The sequence below is a fragment of the Schistocerca gregaria genome, chromosome 3 (assembly GCF_023897955.1).
Source record: "Schistocerca gregaria isolate iqSchGreg1 chromosome 3, iqSchGreg1.2, whole genome shotgun sequence".
NCBI lineage: Eukaryota > Metazoa > Arthropoda > Insecta > Orthoptera > Acrididae > Schistocerca > Schistocerca gregaria.
In genome coordinates this window covers 331,788,495-331,807,942 of record NC_064922.1, presented here as the reverse complement: position 1 = coordinate 331,807,942, position 19,448 = coordinate 331,788,495, and the positions used below count along the sequence as shown (strand labels likewise).

The 19,448-nt window shown below is 44.1% G+C and overlaps 1 protein-coding gene across 2 annotated transcripts in view; it reads right to left on the bottom strand.

The window, feature by feature from the left end:
* LOC126354899 (uncharacterized) overlaps positions 1-19,448 on the bottom strand; it is a 147,549-nt gene that overhangs the window by 32,123 nt on the left and 95,978 nt on the right. Inside the window, exons 8-9 of one of the 2 annotated variants that reach the window (XM_050004963.1) lie at positions 12,335-13,661; positions 6,270-6,466 (exon numbers count right to left, since the gene is read on the bottom strand). In XM_050004963.1, the coding sequence (XP_049860920.1) occupies positions 6,270-6,466; positions 12,335-13,661 (1,524 nt within the window). The remainder of the gene's footprint in view (positions 1-6,269; positions 6,467-12,334; positions 13,662-19,448) is intronic. The other variant, XM_050004964.1, reaches the window with a different exon arrangement.

Genomic DNA, 19,448 nt, shown 5'->3' with positions numbered 1-19,448 from the left:
TTTTCGATTATAGATGGGTGCAGACACAGAACGGCTCAATATTTCTGCAGGAAACTTCCAACAACATATAGAATCATTGTCACATGGAGTTGCTGCACTATGGCGAGCATAAGGAAGTTGGAATTAGGAGGTATACCATGACTTTTTTCACCTCAGTGTAGTAACTGGTATTACCGCTAGAATCCATCACTTGCCTATCAACATTTATTGGTCAATATGAAGATGTCTTGAATCAGGTGAATCACGCGTCATTGATGAATAAATAAGCAGTAATTTCAACATCACAACCAAGACTGTTTTCTTCTACTCACTCCTCGGTTTTTAACAGTTTTTTGTGGCACTGTTGTGCCAGCTACTACTGTAATTGCTGCTTCAGACGGTGTAAGATGTGCCACAACCATACCACCTTCTCCACAGTGCCACGAGGCTGTCCGGAGCCCGGTCTTCTTGCGACAGTACCTTTCCACTGCGAGCACTAGTATACAGTGGCTACTTTCCTGCAAAGTCTTTGTGCAGTATCGTGGAAGGACCCTCCAAGTTCCCGTAGCCCTGTTACACGACCTCGTTCAAACTCGGCGTGCCGCTGAAAATGGCGTCGTCGTCTTGAAAGGCAATCCTGGCTGACATCAACCCAATTCGTCCAGTCTCAAAGGTAAATAATGCTCCCGAATGTTGCAGTGTGTATTTAAAGCAAACCCGATGTACATCCTCATACCGGCGCCAGTAGAGCCACTGTTATGCCACTGCCGCGAAATTTGATTTGAATTCTTCCAGATGTAGAAACACGCGTACCAACTTTCGTTCATCCCGCACAGCTCCTTCTTGGTCTTGGGATTTTTTTTCTGTCAGCTTAGAAATGTACATCAAACGACTGAAGGAACATTCACCAGGAGTACCGAAGATCGACAGGAATACTCGTAAAGAGGATCGCTGCATTTATGTATTCAGTTCTGCCTTGTTACTACTGCTACTGCGAACTAACCTTCGCTCGTGAATTAACATTAGAGCCCAATCTACTAGTCATCCTAGAAAAATCCTACAATAGTCTTAAATAACTAAAACCACTAACCGGCCGAACATCGGGATAGCATATCTCTACCATTGTATTGTATTGTATGGAACTAGGGACCTAGAAACGACGGAGAGGCTTCGTCCCCGCCGTAGCCCTCAGTGGTACACAACCCCACTACAGGCTACAGCAGTCCACCCACCCCACCGACGCCCCACACCGAACCCAGGGTTATTGTGCGGTGTGTGGTTCGGACCCCCGCCCCCGGCAACTTCTCACACCAGACGAGTGTACTCCAATGTTTGCGTGGTAGAGTAATTATGGTGCACGCGTAAGTGGAGATAGTGTTTTGAGCAGCAATCGCTGTCATAGTGTAACTGAGATGGAATAAAGGGAACCAGCCCGCATTCGCCGATGCAGATAGAAAACCGCCTTAAAAACCATCCACAGACTGGCCGGCACACCGGACCTCGACACTAATTCGCCCGGAGGATTCGTGCTGGGGACCAGCAAACGTTCCCGCTCGGAAAGCAGTGCATTAGACCGCACAGCTAACCGGGCGGGCTATCTCTACCATACTACACACTCTAAAGCTTTAATACGATCAGTGCTACCTTGCGCCACTGTAGCTTGCGTTATTGCTTGACCAAAATTCTATGGTTTCTTCCAGATCCTCGAATGCTTCGCAGTCTGTGTCACCTCCCACATCCGTCTTCATCCCCCACTAGCACCGTGTATGAACTTTTTAATTTTTTCTCCCTCCTCTCACATTGAACACTTCCCGCAAACTTGGCACCACCCACCCTACAGTTTCATAGCTAAAGATTAACTCTTATATTTTGCCTCACTTATAGCAACACATCCCCTCATACTTAGACCTAGACACTCCCTTCATCCTGTTCCAACGAAACTTTCACCGCCACCATCTATCAGATCGTGAAATCTGCCCATCCTTTTAACTTCAGCAGAACACCCCCACCCCATTTCCTTCCTATCTTTCCAAAAATTTGGTTCAGTGTCCCTCTCTCTTTCTCCCGCTCCACATAATGTCCAAAACACCATTGCCGCCCCCCCCCCCCCCCCCCCCACAAAAAAACAACCCTCGCCAAGACTCATTTTCTATAAGTTAAGTGCATCATTTTATTATACACTCATCCATTGGCTTATAAATGTGCCAACTTCTGTTTCAATAATATTGAAAACATGTGCATATTATATATTTTTAGTTTTTTGGAAATTATGTCTTGTATTTTATAAATGCTCTCGTCTGAAGAACGAAAATGTACCTCTACCAACGTACCATCGCCCTCATAAGTGAGGGAATAAAAACAAAATGAAAAAACTGGAACGGCATTGTGTAGGGAGGGGGGGGGGGGGGGGGGGTGGAAGGCGGTAAGGCCTCCAGGGATCGTTTAGAGTCAGAAATGCACTCATAGAAGAAGTTTGCTTTGTTGAGTGTCCGGGACCGACACGAGAATTTTTGCCACACATGCAATATATCATTCAACGAGGCTTCTCACGAAATTTCAATCACGAACTTTCTCCTCCGAAAGCGAAAATATTTTGTTGACGCCAACCTACTTAGGGAGAAAGGATCATCATAATAAAATAAGGGAAATCGGAACTCGCACTGAAATATATAGTGTTCGTTTTTTCCGCGCGCTGTTCGAGACTGAAACAATAGAGAATTATTATGATGGTGGTTCGATGAATCCTCTGCCAGGCATTTAAGTGTGATTTGCAGAGTATCTATGTAGATGTACACTATGTGATCAAAAGTATCCGGACACCCCCCAAAAAAACACGACTTTCATATTAGGTGCATTGTGCTATCACCTACTGCCAGGTGCACCATATCAGCGACCTCAGTAGTGATTAGACATCGTGAGAGAGCTGAATGGGGCGCTCCGCAGAACTCATGGATTCAGTTGTGCCATACGTCTTTACGCGAGATTTCCACACTCCTAAACATCCCTAGGTCCACTGTTTCCGATTTGATAGTGAAGTGGAAACGTGAAGGGACACTTACAGCACAAAAGCGTACAGGCCGACCTCGTCCGTTGACTGACAGAGACTGCAGTCAGTTGAAGAGGGTCGTAACGTGTAATAGGCAGACATCTATCGAGACCATCACACAGGAATTCCTAATTGCATCAGGATTCACTGCAAGTACTATGACAGTTAAGATGGAAGTGAGAAAACTTGGATTTCATGGTCGAGCAGCTCCTGATAAGCCAAACATCACGCCTCGCTTGTTGTAAGTAGCGTAAATATTTGCACGACTGAACAGTGGAAAAACGTTGTGTGGAGTGACGAAACCCGGTAAACAATGTGGCGATCCGATGACAGGGTGTGGGTATGGTGAATGCCAGGTGAAAGTCATCTGCCAATATGTGTAGTGCAAATAGTAACATTCGGAGCCGGTGGTGTTATAGTGTGGTCGTGTTTTTCATGTAGGGGGTTTGCACCCCTTGTTATTTTGCGTGGCACTATCACAGCACATTCCTACATTAATGTTTTAAGCACATACTTACTCATCATTGCTGAAGAGCAATTTGGGGAAGGCGATTGCCTCTTTCAACACCATCGAGCGCCTACTCATAATGAACGGCCTGTGGCAGTGGTTACTCGACAGTAACATCCGTGTAATGGATTGGCCTGCTCAGAGTCCTGACTTGAATCCTATAGATCACCTTTGGGATGTTCCGGAACGCCGGCTTCGTGCCAGGCCCCACCGACCTCAGTGCAGCACTCCGTGAAGAATGGGCTGCCATTCCCCAAGAAACCTTCCAGCACCTGAAGTATGCCTGCGAGAGTGGAAGCTGTCATCAATGCTAACAGTGGGTGTTGTGTACATAGTTCCATGTAGTCAGCGCGTACACAACTTTCCCATTAGAGCGCGCACCGCTAAGCACAACAGCGCAGGCGCAGCGCTCGTCCGTCTCTGCACTACGAGATGGCGCTGCCATAGAGACGGACCAAATTCTGTTTCAGCCGATCCGCTATTAATATGTAACGCAGCCAATGAGATTGCTGCTAATGTAGAACCTCTTCTCCTCACGGATCACACTCGCACAGTGATACATGAGCGTGCGAGGTGTTATAACAAGTGTACAGACCTCCGATTAGTCAGTCTGCATTTGTCTGCACCAGTCTGCATTTGTCTGTAGCAGTCTGTACGAGTTCTACATTTGTCTGTACCAGTCTGTAGTCAAGTTTCAGTCTGCGCCTAATAAGATTATCATATTCCCATACATAGCCATGAAGATAAATGTATAGACACTTTTGTCAAGTATAAGAGATATATGTGAGAATAAGATTAATGTACCAATACCAAAGGAACTTCAGATTGTCAATTGTAAATAGCATCCAGAACCAAGTTAAGTAATTTTATGCTTGTTATTATTTTAATAAATATGTGTGAAAATTAATAAAGTTCTGTTTAAAGTTGGTCACTGTCAATCTGCTACTCTAATGGTGCAAGTGGCATTTCTATCGTCTGACCTAACGGCAGAAGATAAACACGCCACGATAAGACCACGAGACATGTTGCTGACACTCGCCTACTTCGTTACAGCGACAAGTCAAATAATCTGATGGTGTGTGTACCGAAGGTCTTACAGTATGCACACCACATATACAATGTGGCGATTCGATGGCAGGGTGTGGGTATGGCAAATGCTCGGTGAACGTCATCTGCCAGCGTGTGTAGTGCCAACAGTAAAATTCTGAGGCGGTGATGTTATGGTGCGGTCGTGTTCTTCATAGAGGGGGCTTGCACTCCTTGTTGTTTTGCATGGCACTATCACAGCACAGGACTACATTGAGGTTTTAAGCACCTTCTTACTTCCCACCGTTGAAGAGCAATTGGGTGATGGCGATCACATCATTCAACATCCAGTACCTGTTCATAATGCACGGCGTGTGGTGGAGTGATTACACGACAAAAACATCCGTGTAATAGACTGGCCTGCACATGGTCTTGACCTGACTCCTACAGAACACCTTTGGGATTTTGTGTTTATTTTTTTATATTTATTTTATTTATTGTCAAATTATAGACCTGTTGCCTGATTTTTAAAATAGGTTGTACGTTTTACAATTTTCGTTTGTCATCTTTTTACAGTTTTCTTTCCTTTTGTTTTATCTACAACATTTACAAAGAATGATACTTTTCAAAATAACAATAATTTAAGGTTGAAATATAAATAAAATTTTGTTGTTTTTTTAAGAAGAACATAAAAAGAAGATAAGATAGATGAGAGATATGTTAGTACCATCACCGAGTGTGACTGATGGTGAATACCTCGAAATGGGAGCACACACACACACACACACACACACACACACACACACACACACACACACACACACACACACACACAACTGGTTATTAGTAGAGAAATAATGTTGCTTATCCTATTTGTTACTAATTCTATGTATTAACTACTTTAGGTGCGCATCCATGTACAGCATTTGGTGTTTTCCTGACTAGATTGCCAGCACTTTTGCTTATTTACTGTCACATCTCAGCTTCCTCCTCCTGTTCCTCCTCATTGTTACTATTTTCGCTGTCACTGGGGTATCGCTGTCCATCCTCTGGAGATTTCTGTTACGCGGCGCATAGGCATGTCTGTGATGTCGTGTCCGCATATACTCTTCATGTGTTGTTTTTGAAATACTGTTTGTCAGTGCGTTTAATTGCGCCCATTGTTCTTCGTCTCTTATTGCTGTGTGTATATCTGTGTCTGTATCTGTGTAATCTAAGTGCAGTGTATGTCTATTGTTCGAGTATTGCCCGCAGAAAAAGACAGTGTGTTTTGGGATGCTTTGGAACGCCGGCTTCGTGCCAGGCCTCACCGACCGACATCGACACCTCTCCTCAGTGCAGCATTCCGTGAAGAATGGTCTGGCATTCCAAAAGAAACCTTCCATCACCTCATTGAACGTGTGCCTGCGAGAGGGGAAGCTGTCATCAAGGCTAAAGGGTGGGCCAACACCATATTGGACTCCAGCATTACCGATGGAGGTCGCCACGGACTTGTAAGTTCTTTTCAACCAGGTGTCCAGATACTTTTGACCACATGTGTAGCTGTATATGTGCAATCTGAAACACACTTAAGATTTTGGGGCTCTACGCTTGGCACAGTCAGTTGATCAGGCTGATTTTGAAGCAAGTGCGTAACGCGCCCCCACAGGAACGAGTGGTCCATTGTGGCCAGAGGGTGCTGTTTCAACCGGCCCTGAGAGCCGCCCCCACCTTGTCCCCGGAGAGGTGTCCGGCGGGGCAGGGCAGCTGATGGTCGGCGTGCAGCAGCGCCTGCTGCAGTAGCGCCGCCGGCGTCAGCAGCAGTGCGCAAGCGCCGCGAGCCGTCTCCAGCGCGCCGGAGCACCGGCTGCGACCGGACTCGCTGATCGCCTGCAGCAGCGGCGCGTACGGGCTGCCCGAAACACCTGCTGGCATGCAGAAGCAACTTTGCTTTCCTGTGGAACGTGTACAGGGGTACGTAAGGTCAAGGGAGGAACGACGACATCTTAAGGCGAGTGGGACCCAAGTGATAAAGGCCGTAGGCGAGGGAGAGACTACAACTCAAACATATCGGTCCCAGCGGCGGTATTTCTTAACAGGACACGGCCCTTGCCCCACGCATTTTGAGTGCGTAAGTTTCAGGCAGACACCAACATCTACATCTGTATCTACATGACTACTCTGCAATTCACATTTAAGTGCTTGGCAGAGGGTTCATCGAACCACAATCATACTATCTCTCTACCACTCCACTCGACCGAGCGAGGTGGCGCAGTGCTTAGACACTGGACTCGCATTCGGGAGGACGACGGTTCAATCCCGCGTCCGGCCATCCTGATTTAGGTTTTCCGTGATTTCCCTAAAATCTATCCAGGCAAATGCCGGAATGGTTCCTTTCAAAGGGCATGGCCGACTTCCTTCCCCGTCCTTCCCTAATCCGATGAGACCGGTGACCTCGCTGTCTGGTCTCCTTCCCCAAACAACCTAACCTAACTCCACTCCAGAACACAGCGCGGGAAAAACGAACACCTAAACCTTTCTGTTCGAGCTCTGATTTCTCTTATTTTATTTTGATGATTATTCCTACCTATGTAGGTTGGGCTCAACAAAATATTTTCGCATTCGGAAGAGAAAGTTGGTGACTGAAATTTCGTAAATAGATCGCGCCGCGACGAAAAACGTCTTTGCTTTAATGACTTCCATCCCAACTCGCGTATCATATCTGCCACACTCTCTCCCCTATTACGTGATAATACGAAACGAGCTGCCCTTTTTTGCACTCTTTCGATGTCCTCCGTCAATCCCACCTCGTAAGGATTCCACACCGCGCAGCAATATTCTAACAGAGGACGAACGAGTGTAGTGTAAGCTGTCTCTTTAGTGGACTTGTTGCATCTTCTAAGTGTCCTGCCAATGAAACGCAACCTTTGGCTCGCCTTCCCCACAATAATATCTATGTGGTCTTTCCAACTGAAGTTGTTCTTACTTAGTTGAATTGACAACCTTGAGAATTTTACTATTTATCGAGTAATCGAATTCCAAAGGATTTCTTTTGGAACTCATGTGGATCACCTCACACTTTTCCTTATTTAGCGTCAACTGCCACTTGCCACACCATACAGCAATCTTTTCTAAATCGCTTTGCAACTGATACTGGTCTTCATCTGACCTTACTAGACGGTAAATTACAGCATCATCTGCTAACAACTTAAGAGAACTGCTCAGGTTGTCACCCAGGTCATTTATATAGATCAGGAACAGCAGAAGTCCCAGGACGCTTCCCTGTGGAACACCTGATATCACTTCAGTTTTACTCGATTCGCCGTCTATTACTACGAACTGCGACCTTCCTGACAGGAAATCACGAATCCAGTCGCACAACTGAGACGATACCCCATAGGCCAGCAGCTTGATTAGAAGTCGCTTGTGAGGGACGGTGTGAAAAGCTTTTCGGAAATCCAGAAATACGGAATCAACCTGAGATCCCCTGTCGATAGCGGCCATTATTTCGTGCGAATAAAGAGCTAGCCGCGTTGAACAAGAACGATGTTTTCTGAAGCCATGCTGATTACGTATCAATAGATCGTTCCCTTCGAGGTGATTCATAATGTTTGAATACAGTATATGCTCCAAAACCCTACTGCAAACCGATGTCAATGATATAGGTCTGTAGTTCGATGGATTACTCCTACTACCCTTCTTAAACACTGGTGCGAACTGCACAATTTTCCAATCTGTAGGTACAGATCTATCGGTGAGCGAGCGGTTGTATATGATTGCTATGTAGAGAGCTATTGTATCAGCGTAATCTGAAAGGAACCTGATCGGTATACAATCTGGACCTGAAGACTTGCCCGTATCAAGCGATTTGAGTTGCTTTGCAACCCCTAAGGTATCTACTTCTAAGAAACTCATGCTAGCAGCTGTTCGTGTTTCAAATTTTGGAATATTCCATTCGTCTTCCCTGGTGAAGTGTGGGGAAGGAGGCTCTCCAGCACATCGTCTTCTCCTGCGGTCAGTACACCAACAGCACACACATATTACACTTAAACCTCAACAATATTCAAGACACTATACACGCAGTGTTCAGAGACGAAGACCAATGGACCATGTTTAACGCTATCACTGACGATATATCAAAATATAGAAGCGTCGCTGGATTAGCCGAGCAGTCATGGACAGTGCGGCTGATCCCGGCGGAGGTTCGAGTCCTCCCTCGGGCATGGGCGTGTGTGTCTGTCCTTAGGATAATCTAGGTTAGGTAGTGTGTAAGCTTAGGGACTGATGACCTTAGCAGTTAAGTCCCATAAGATTTCACACACATTTGAACATTTTTTTCCAAATATAGAGATTATGTCCGAGATAGACAATGAGCCTACATGCAAAGACAGGAAGGAATCTACACGGTGGAAAACAACGTTGATTCCGACGTGGAATCAGGTGATGATACTGATCCCGACACAACCATAAATGAAAATCAAGAAATACCCAAAATAAACAACGAAATAGCTTTCTTTCTTTCTTTTTTCTTTTTTCCTTTGAAAAAAGGAAAATAAATCTCAACAACTCTCTATGGAAGTAGAAAAAGAACATGTTGACAAAATGGTGTAAAAACAATTATTAGAGGTTAAGGTTTGGTTTTTAGGAAATGTAGATGACTCTGAGCACTATGGGACTTAACATCTGAGGTCATCAGTCCCCTAGAACTTAGAACTACTCAAACCTACCTAACCTAAGGACATCACACACATCCATGCCCGACGCAGGATTCGAATCTGAGAGCGTAGCAGCAGCGCTGTTCCGGACTGAAGTGCCTAGAACCGCTCGGCCACCGCGGCCGCCCTAGGAAATCTAGAGTTGTTAGGTTTAGATGAAGAGCTGTGATTGGCGGTCGGTGGCTTGATGGAAAATTCCGAGGCACTCACCATCATACACACTTGGTGAAGTGACGTTCTTCCACTATCATATTTTCTATCTTCTCTTTTTATTCTTCCAAAAAAATGTGGTTATGGTTTATATTTCCTTTTTTCAAAAGTTTTGTTAATTTCATAAATGTTTACTATCTTTCATTTATCCGTTTTAAATGCAAGAATTTTGTTCATTTTAGAAATATTTTTCCGAATTTATAATATACGTCTTAAAGTAATAATACGTCGTAACCTCTGCTCTGTCTTCATAAATTCCAATCAGCTATTCATAAATAATTAATTTTGAGATTTTCTTTCTCGATTACCTTTAAGTCGATAAGTATTCAAAGCTGTAATATTATTAATCCCTATTAAAAACAAGAAATAATAAATAAGTGCTCTACCAACTGAGCTACCGAAGCACGACTCACGTCCGGTACTCACAGTTTTACAATCTCGTATTGTGAAAGTACGACCCGTTTCACAAACAAGCTGGCAGATCATTTGTAAGCGGTAACCAATAAATAAAAATACCAACGACGAGTTCGTAAGAGACATAGCGTAGGATAGTACGAGTATTGCCGGTGTACTTTTCATGAAAGGAGGTTTTGTACATGTAAGAGAGCCGGAGACATCGGAAGGTTTCGGGTAGATTACATACATCATGAAATAACAGAGATTTCAGGAACAGATCGAAACTGCGAAACATTTCGAGGAGTACGGGCATAATCTAACCGTAATTAGTTTATGAACTGAAACTTAAAACTGCCGAAATCGCAGAAAGTTGGAAATTAAGGAAATGGACCCTGGATAAATTGGAAACGTAGGAGGATCTTGACAGTTTCAAAGGAAACATTTGGAACAGTTGACTGAAAGATGGGAATGAGACGGAGCTGGAAACAAATGGACAGCTTTGAGAGATATAATAGTGAAAGAAACAGAGAATCTAATAGGTGAAAAGACAATGACTAAGGCAACTGCATGACAAAACATGACATATGGAATTTTACTGATGAAAGGAGTAATAACAATGTAGCAAACGAACTGGCAAAAGGCAACAATGATGTTTAAATAAGAAGACTGGCAGATAGCGCAAAATGACGAAGCAGGAATGGCTAGAGGAGAAATGGAAATTCTTAGAAACGTGTGTGTCTGTGGGAGAGATAGATATGGGAAAGTTAAAGAAATCTGTGGAAAAAAGAGAAATAGCTACATGTACATGAAGAGTTCAGACGGTAAGTAACTGCCACTAAAAGGTGGAATAAATACAAGAATTTTATAAAGGAAACGATCCTGAGACGAATATTATGGAAAGGGAAGAGAAGGAGGTACCATGGGAGATATGATACTGGATAAAAATTTGACAAGTCGACACAAAGCACAATCCCACAGAATTACAGATATCCTTAAGAAAACATACAATCACGTAACTACTTCACCTGCTAGGCAAGATATATGTGTCAAGGGATATACCTCTGAAGATTTAAGAAGAATGTACTAACTTCTATTCCAGGTAAGACAGAGTGTGAATATTACCGTACCATCAGTTTAATAAGTCATAGGGATAAAATGCTGATACTAATTGTTTACAGAAAAATTGAAAAACAGGTGAAAGGTATGTCGGTGAAGATCTGTTTGGTTTCTGGAGAGATGGTAGAACGTTGGAGATAACACTGAACCCACGACTTTCTTTATCTTAGAAGATACACTGAAGAAAGGCGAAACTACGTTTATAGCATTTGTTAGACCGAGACAAAGCTTTCGATGTTGTGAACTGGACTGCACATTTAGAAATTCAGACAGTAGTAGCAATGGAGAACAGAGGGTGGCAGGTCATCTACAACAGAAACCAGAGGACAATCGTAAGGGTAGAATGGCAACAAAGAGAAACGTTAGTTTAGAAGAGCGTGAGACAGAGATGTAGCCTATCTCAGATGTTATTAGTTTATACACTGTGCAAGCAGTAAACGAAAACAAGGAGATATTTGGAGGCAGAATTAAAGTTTTGGGAGAATAAATAAAAGCGTTGAGGTTTGCGGATTACGTTGTAATTTTGTCAGAGACTTCAAAGGACATGGAAGATCATTTGAACAGAACGGATAGTGTCTTGAAAAGAGATTATAAGATGACCATCAACTAAAATAAAAGAGAGGTGATGGAATGTAGTCGAATTAAATGAGATGTAGTGAGAATTAGATCAAGAAAGAGGACAGTGAAAGCAGTAGAGGAGATCTCCTATATGGACAGTAAAATAAGACATGACGGTCAAATCAGACACGATATAAGATGCGGAAAGGCAGTAGGGAGAAAAGCATTTGCGAAAAAGAGCGATTTTTTGACATGTAATAAAAATGCAAGTGTTAGGAAGTATTTGTCCGGGGTGTAGGCTCACACAGAAGTTAAACAGTTTAGACAAGAAGGGTATAGAAGTTTCGCAGTTTGCTCCTACAGAAAACCGCTGAACATTAGATGGATAGATCGAATAGATAATGAAATGTACTGAATGTAACTGGGGAGGAAAGAAATCTGTGGCATAACTTAACTAAGAGAGGGGACCGGTTGATAGGAAAGGTTCTGAGACATGAACGAATCATCATCTAATGATGGAATGATGTGTGGGAGGTGAAAACTGTAAAAATAGTAAAGAGAGGCCAAGGCTTTACTGCAGTTAGCAGGATCAAATGGATGAAGATTGCAGTAGTTGCGTAGAGACGCAGATATTTTTACAGGATAGACTAGCGTGGTGTTGGGAGCTGATGAGTAAAGTTACTGTTTCCATCGTGATGATACCGTGAGGTGTGGAGAGAAATGTGATGTAGGAAACTGGGACTGTTAGCTTGGTTGGATGCCAGAACCATACGTTCTAGAAAATAAAAAGAGATACTGCACCATTTGCGGTCATCAGCTGCGCTTCTACGCGCAGGAGCTGACCACCTTCAGGAACGAGCTTGAACTTTGGAAGTTGCCTAGCCTTGCATTCAGAGCTCTTCTGCCCTCCTCCACCAGGCAGGTCCTTGTTATCCGGCTCCATCTGCTGAGCCTGTATTGTGGTCCCTTGGGCTGCTTCAGCTTCATTACCAGGTTGGAGAGACACTTCCTCCACTTTTACGGCCGGCACGAGCAGCGACGGTTTCTGCGGTGCGTCATCGACGGCGATCTCCTTTTTTGCCTCGGGACTGTCTTTGAAATTAACTTTCTTGGCTGGACTGTTGTGAACTTCAAGTACTGCAGCCGTCTCGGTATCGTCGTCGCTCCGGTTTATTTCCTGCTCGGTGGTTGGCACATGTGGGAGAGTCTCCTTATCAGAGCCGTCCAGAACCTCGACAGGCCCGAAGGAAACGGAACGCGCCAAGTTTTTGGACTTGGTTCTCTCGGGCGTATCGGGAGCGATGGAGCGCCCGTCATCGTGAGAGAAGTTCCTCGTCAGCTTCCTGCAGCTGCCGTCGGTCGCGCTGTAGTAGTATACGGTGGTGCCGCCGCGACTGTCGAGCCCGCAGCTGCTGTCGCAGAGGTCGTCCGCGAAGGCGGCGGCGCCGCCGCTGTAGCAGTGCAGTGTGGTGAGTGGCGGTGCGGTGGGGCTGTATGGCCGGTGAGGAGTCTGGCCGTTGAGGACCCTCCGCGGGGGGCGGCGGACGGGCGAAGCGGGCACGCCCGGGATGTAGGGCGGCACGGGCGACGCCGGCCGCTTCACGGGGGAGTCCGGGGGCGCCAGGGGGGACGTGGGGCGGCTGCCGCCCCCCGCGGGGCTCTGCCCGGCCCCCACCTGCGTCGGAGACCTGCTGTTGACGGCGGCCGTGAACGACACGGCGTCGCCCGCGGCGTCGATGAAGCACTGGAAGGGCGTCGCCGGTCGAGAGCTGTCGCGGAGGCCGGGCGTGGCCGGTCGCGGAGGCGCCCACGCAGCGGGGGTGGAGCGCCGGGCCGCCTCCACCCACACGGCCAAGTCCCTCTGCCGGTCCCCTGGAGCCGGGTCCGGCGCTGGAGCTGGAGCTGGAGAGCGCGGCCGGAGCGCGGCGGCCGGCGGGGCGTGCTCCGTCTCTGTGCTGAGCGACGCCGGCGGCTGCGGCGGCCACGCTCGAGTCGTGGCCGGCATGGCGCGCAGCGTCGGCACCTGGCAGATGATGGGCGTGGCGCGGCCGTCGCCGGGTGTACAGGACGCCCGCTGGAAGAAGCTCGCTTCCGAGGCCGGCGGGGGCGGCGACGACGGCGGAGACGACTGCGAGGAGCACGAAACGTCGCTCGTGTGAAACACAGTTTGCTACCTCATTTGATCCATTATAAATGGTTTTTGAAAGCCTGCGACTCTGGATACAATAGGTTTGTTTTTTCTTTATTTTACTATTCGCACGACGCGTTTCGAGAAATAATGCCCATTTTCAGGTGCGTTTTTATGGTGTGTATTAATCTATTTCTTTTAATGTTGTCAGTGTGCGTGAGTCTGCTTCATTTTGTTGACTTTTGCTGTACTACATAAGAAATACGCAATTTTTAGTTGGGTATCAATTCTTTTTGTGAGGTTAGTGGCTAAAATTTAGAAGAATTTGTACTTACAGTTTTCTAATGGTCCATTGGTGTAGAGTCTCACACACACTTAACATCACACACGACTTGTTGTACACTTTACACATCGAAAATGCCTTATACAGGGTGATTCAAAAAGAATACCACAACTTTATGAATTTAAAACTCTGCAACGACAAAAGGCAGAGCTTATCGTCTGAAATTGGTTCACGCACTGTCTGCAGCTGATAAGATTAAAAGAATCGATTTCTGTGATTTTATCCTTGCTCAAATGGAAACAGATGAATCTTTCGTGTCAAAGATTGTGTTTAGTGATGAAGCAACTTTCCACACTAACGGGAAAGTCAACCGTCACAATGCCTGTATATGGGGCACTGAGAATCTGCGGGAAACAACTCAGTATGAACTTGACTCGCCTAAGGTGAACGTTTTCTGTGCCATTTCAGCCAATAAAGTTTTTGGTCCCTTTTTCTTCGAAGGTGCTACTGTAACTGGACTACAGTATCTGGAGACGTTAGAGAAGGCTGTTCCCTCAGCTCGAACAAGAAGCACAACAATTCATATTTCAGCAGGATGGAGCGCCACCACATTGGCACTTATCTGTCCGTAACTACCTGAACGTCAACTACCCGAGGCGATGGACCGGCCGCCTGGCAGCCCGTGACAGAGCACTTCATCACTGGCCTCCAAGAAGCCCTAATCTTACCCCCTGCGATTTTTTCTTATGGGGGTATGCTAAGGATACGGTGTTTCGGCCACCTCCCCCAGCCACCATTGATGATTTGAAACGACAAATAACAGCAGCTATCCAAACTGTTACGCCTGATATGATACAGAGGGTGTGAAACGAGTTGGAGTATCGGGTTGATATTGCTCGAGTGTCTGGAGGGGGCCATATTGAACATCTCTGAACTTGTTTTTGAGTGAAAAAAAACCTTTTTAAATACTCTTTGTAATGATGTATAACAGAAGGTTATATTATGTTTCTTTCATTAAATACACATTTTTAAAGTTGTGGTATTTTTTTTGAATCAGCCTGTATAAACAAAACAGTTACAAAGATCTTCTTACAGGTAGTCTACAGAGATAACATTATAGGTCTTCCACAGATTATGATATGATTTTGTACAGAGGTTATTTATTTTAACAATTTGGCTCATGAATTACTTATATTGATTTTACTATTGTGCTTATTTCAATGTTTTACTATTTTCGTTTAAGTATATTATCGAAACATCTGAAGAAATTCACTGATTCGCTTTCAAGTTTTTCGTTTAATATCTTATCTTCATATTTTCTGTAATGTGTGTATATCTCCAGTTCTTCAAGCAAATCCATTTAAATGTCCCTTATTTACTCGGTGGAGAACTTTGACATTCTGCTCTGTTTTTCCAAATGGGTGTCCTGTGTTATGTGTGTGTGTTGCTATTGCTGATGTAGTGTGTTTTTTTCGTGTGTGTATGCTCTAATGTGCTCTGTGTACCTGGTGTTGATATTTCGGCCTGTTTGTCCTACATAGAACTTGGAGTGTTCCTGGCATGTTACCTTGTATACTCCAGAGTCTGAATACGGTTCATGATTACACTTTATATTATGTATTAGTTTTTGGTGTAGTTTATTAGATGTAGAAATCCCAATTTTTACTCTGTGATTTTAGAAAATATTTGCTATCTTCTGTGATACGTTGCCTATGTATGGAATGCTAGATATACATTTGTTTTTCTCTTTTTCTTCTGTGGTGCAGTTTGTACCTGGGTTTTTCTTCACTTTATCTAAGATTGTGTCAACCATGGAAGCATTGTAACCATTGACAACTCCAATCTTTTTTACTGTGTTTATTTCTTGTTGCTTATTTTCTTGGTTCAATGGTATTTTTGTTGCCCTATGCAGCGTTGACCTGTATGCTGCCTGTTTATGGATATTTGGGTGACATGAGGTTGCAGGGATTGTGGTGTCAGTCATTGTGTTTTTCCTATAAATTTTGAATGTGCACATGTTGTTGTGTCTTGTAATATTTAGATCCAGAAAGTTGATGCTTTTATTTTGCTCATGTTCCACTGTAAATTTGACTTTCTCATTTAGATTATTGAAATGATTAAGAATGTCTGTGATGTCTTTGGTATCTCCTTTCTCTAACAGTAGTGTGTCATCTACATATCTCCTATAAAATTCTATTTTCTTTAGGCAAGGTTCTTGGCTGTCAAATAATTTTTGTTTTAAGTGATTCATGTATATATCAGCTATGGTACCGGATTTACATGATCCCATTGCTAGTCTATCTGGTTGCGTATAAATGTTGTCATTAAAGGTAAAGTAGTTGTAACTTAGGGTTAGCAGAAGGAGTTCCATAAATTCGACAATCTCTTTGTATGAATGTTTCTTGTGTTGCATAAGGTTCTTTTGTATTACTGTTAGAGCTTCTTGTATGGGTATGTTTCAATAAAGGTTGGTGATGTCAAGTGATATAAACTGTACATCTTGGGGGAGCTTTCTGGTTCTTAGTTCTTTGGCTAGCATCAGGCTGTTTTTTATGGAATATGTTGTTTCATATGTATAATTTTTCATCAGTATGTTATTCAGTTTTTGTTTCAGTTTGTATGCTGGTCTATTTATAGAGTTGACCACGGGATTTGTGTATTTTTGGCTGTGTTCTTAGGCGTAAGAAGATCTTTGTAACTGTTTTGTTTACATAAGATATTTTCGATGTATAAAGTGTACAACAAGTTGGGTGTTGTGTTAAGTGTGTGTGAGACTCTACACAAATGGACCATTAGAAAACTGTAAGTACAAATTCTTCTTAATTTTAGCCACTAACCTCACAGAAAGAATTGATACCCAACTAAAAATCGCGTGTTTCTTATGTATTACAGTAAGTCAACAAAATGAAGCAGACTCACACACACTGACAACATCAAAAGAAACAGCTTAATACACATCAAAAAACGCACTTGAAAATAGGAATTATTTCTCGAAACGCGTCGTGCGAATAGTAAAACAAAGAAAAATCGTGACTCGTAGCAGAAGATTTATTTATTTATAAACAAACAGTTTGTTATATTCGTACAGGGCAGCTTAAGAAATAAAACAAGAAATGGGGAGGTCCTGTAGAGAATCGATGGGGATAGGTACCATACACTGTCTGATCCGTACACCCCACTGTAATGCGGAATTTACCCTTAGATGCAACGACCGGCGGACCCCGCACTATCAAAGAAGGCGGAGAGTATAGTGTTGTCAGTAAAGCAGCAGTGTCAACGGAATGGGTAGGTACGGAGAACTGCAGTGACTTCCAACGTGCACTATAATCCGATTATAACTGCTTCATACTTAACGTCTGTTGCTTGCTGCTACAGCGTCGCCACATCAACTATTGCCTATTATTTACGTATTTATTGCAAATTTAAAGACATTACCTGACGTTTTAAAACAGGTGTTCCATCTTACCCTTTTCGCTTGCCACCTTTTCTGTAGTTTTGTTTTGTTGACAAAGAATAATACTTAAAAAAGAGAAACACATGACAATTTGAGGGTGACAAATAAATAAAATTTGGTTGTTTTGAGAAAAACGTAAAAATATGATAGTATAGAAGAGCGATTTTTCAGTGCCATCACCAGATGAGACTGACTGTGAATACCGCACATGGTTTCTTCGAGCTGTTTACCGCCAGCCACAACATACATATACAGGGTGTTACACAAAGGTACGACCAAACTTTCAGGAAACATTCCTCACACACAAATAAAGAAAAGATGTTATGTGGACATGTGTCCGGAAACACTTAATTTCCATGCTAGAGCTCATTTTAGTTTCGTCATTATGTACTGTACTTCCTCGATTCACCGCCAGTTGGCCCAATTGAAGGAAGGTAATGTTGACTTCGGTGCTTGTGTTGACATGCGACTCACTGCTCTACAGTACTAGCATCAAGCACATCAGTACGTAGCATCAACAGGTTAGTTTTCATCACGAACGTGGTTTTGAAGTCAGTACAATGTTTACAAATGCGGAGTTGGCAGATGACCATTTGATGTATGGATTAGCAAGGGGCAATAGCCGTGGCGCGGTACGTTTGTATCGAGACAGATTTCCAGAACGAAGGTGTCCCGACAGGAAGACGTTCGAAGCAATTGATCGACGTCTTAGGGAGCACGGAACATTCCAGCTTATGACTACTGGGGAAGACCTAGAACGACGAGGACACCTGCAATGGACGAGGCAATTCTTCGTGCAGTTGACGATAACCCTAATGTCAGCGTCAGAGAAGTTGCTCCTGTACAAGGTAACGTTGACCACATCACTGTATGGAGAGTGCTACGGGAGAACCAGTTGTTTCCGTACCATGTACAGCGTGTTCAGGCACTATCAGCAGCTGTTTGGCCTCCACGGGTACACTTCTGTGAATGGTTCATCCAACAATGTGTCAATCCTCATTTCAGTGCAAATGTTATCTTTACGGATGAGGCTTCATTTCAACGTGATCAAATTGAAAATTTTCACAATCAACATGTGTGGGCTGGCGAGAATCCGCACGCAATTGTGCAATCATGTCATTAACATAGATTTTCAATGAACGTTTGGGCAGGCATTGTTGGTGTTGTCTTGATTGGGCCCCATGTTCTTCCACCTACACTCAATGGAGCACGTTAACATGATTTCATACGGGATACTCTACCTGTGCTGCTAGAACATGTGCCTTTACAAGTACGAGAGGACATGTGGTTCATGCACGATGGAGCTCCTGCACATTTCAGTCGAAGTGTTCGTACGCTTCTCAACAACAGATTCGGCGACCGATGGATTGGTAGAGGCGGACCAATTCCATAGCCTCCACGCTCTCCTGTCCTCAATCCTCTTGACTTTCATTTATGGGGGCATTGGAAAGCTCTTGTCTACGCAATCCCGGTACCAAATGTAGAGACTCTTCATGCTCGTATTGTGGACGGCTGTGATACAATACGCCATTTTCCAGGGCTGCATCAGCGCATCAGGGATTGCATGCGACGGAGGGTGGATACATGTATCCTCGCTAACGGAGGACATTTTGAACATTTCCTGTAACAAAGTGTTTGAAGTCACGCTGGTACATTGTGTTGCTGTGTGTTTCCATTCCATGATTAATGTGATTTGAAGAGAAGTAATAAAATGAGCTCTAACATGGAAAGTAAGCGTTTCCGGACACATGTCCACATAACATACTTTCTTTCTTTGTGTGTGAGGAATGTTTCCAGAAAGTTTGGCCGTACCTTTGTGTAACACCCTGTATATGTATGTTTCTGTGTAGACTACATCTACATCTACATGCTATGTGTATGCTATTGTTAGCGTATGCTCGCAGAAGAAGACAGTGTGTTCCGAGAAATCTTCTCCGCATGTGCGTGTGAGAGTCTGCTCAGCTTCAAGAGTCTTAAGTGCGTGGGATAAGGTCCCTGTCCAGTTAAGAAATGTATCATACCTTGGCTGGTATCGATATGTTTCATTCTC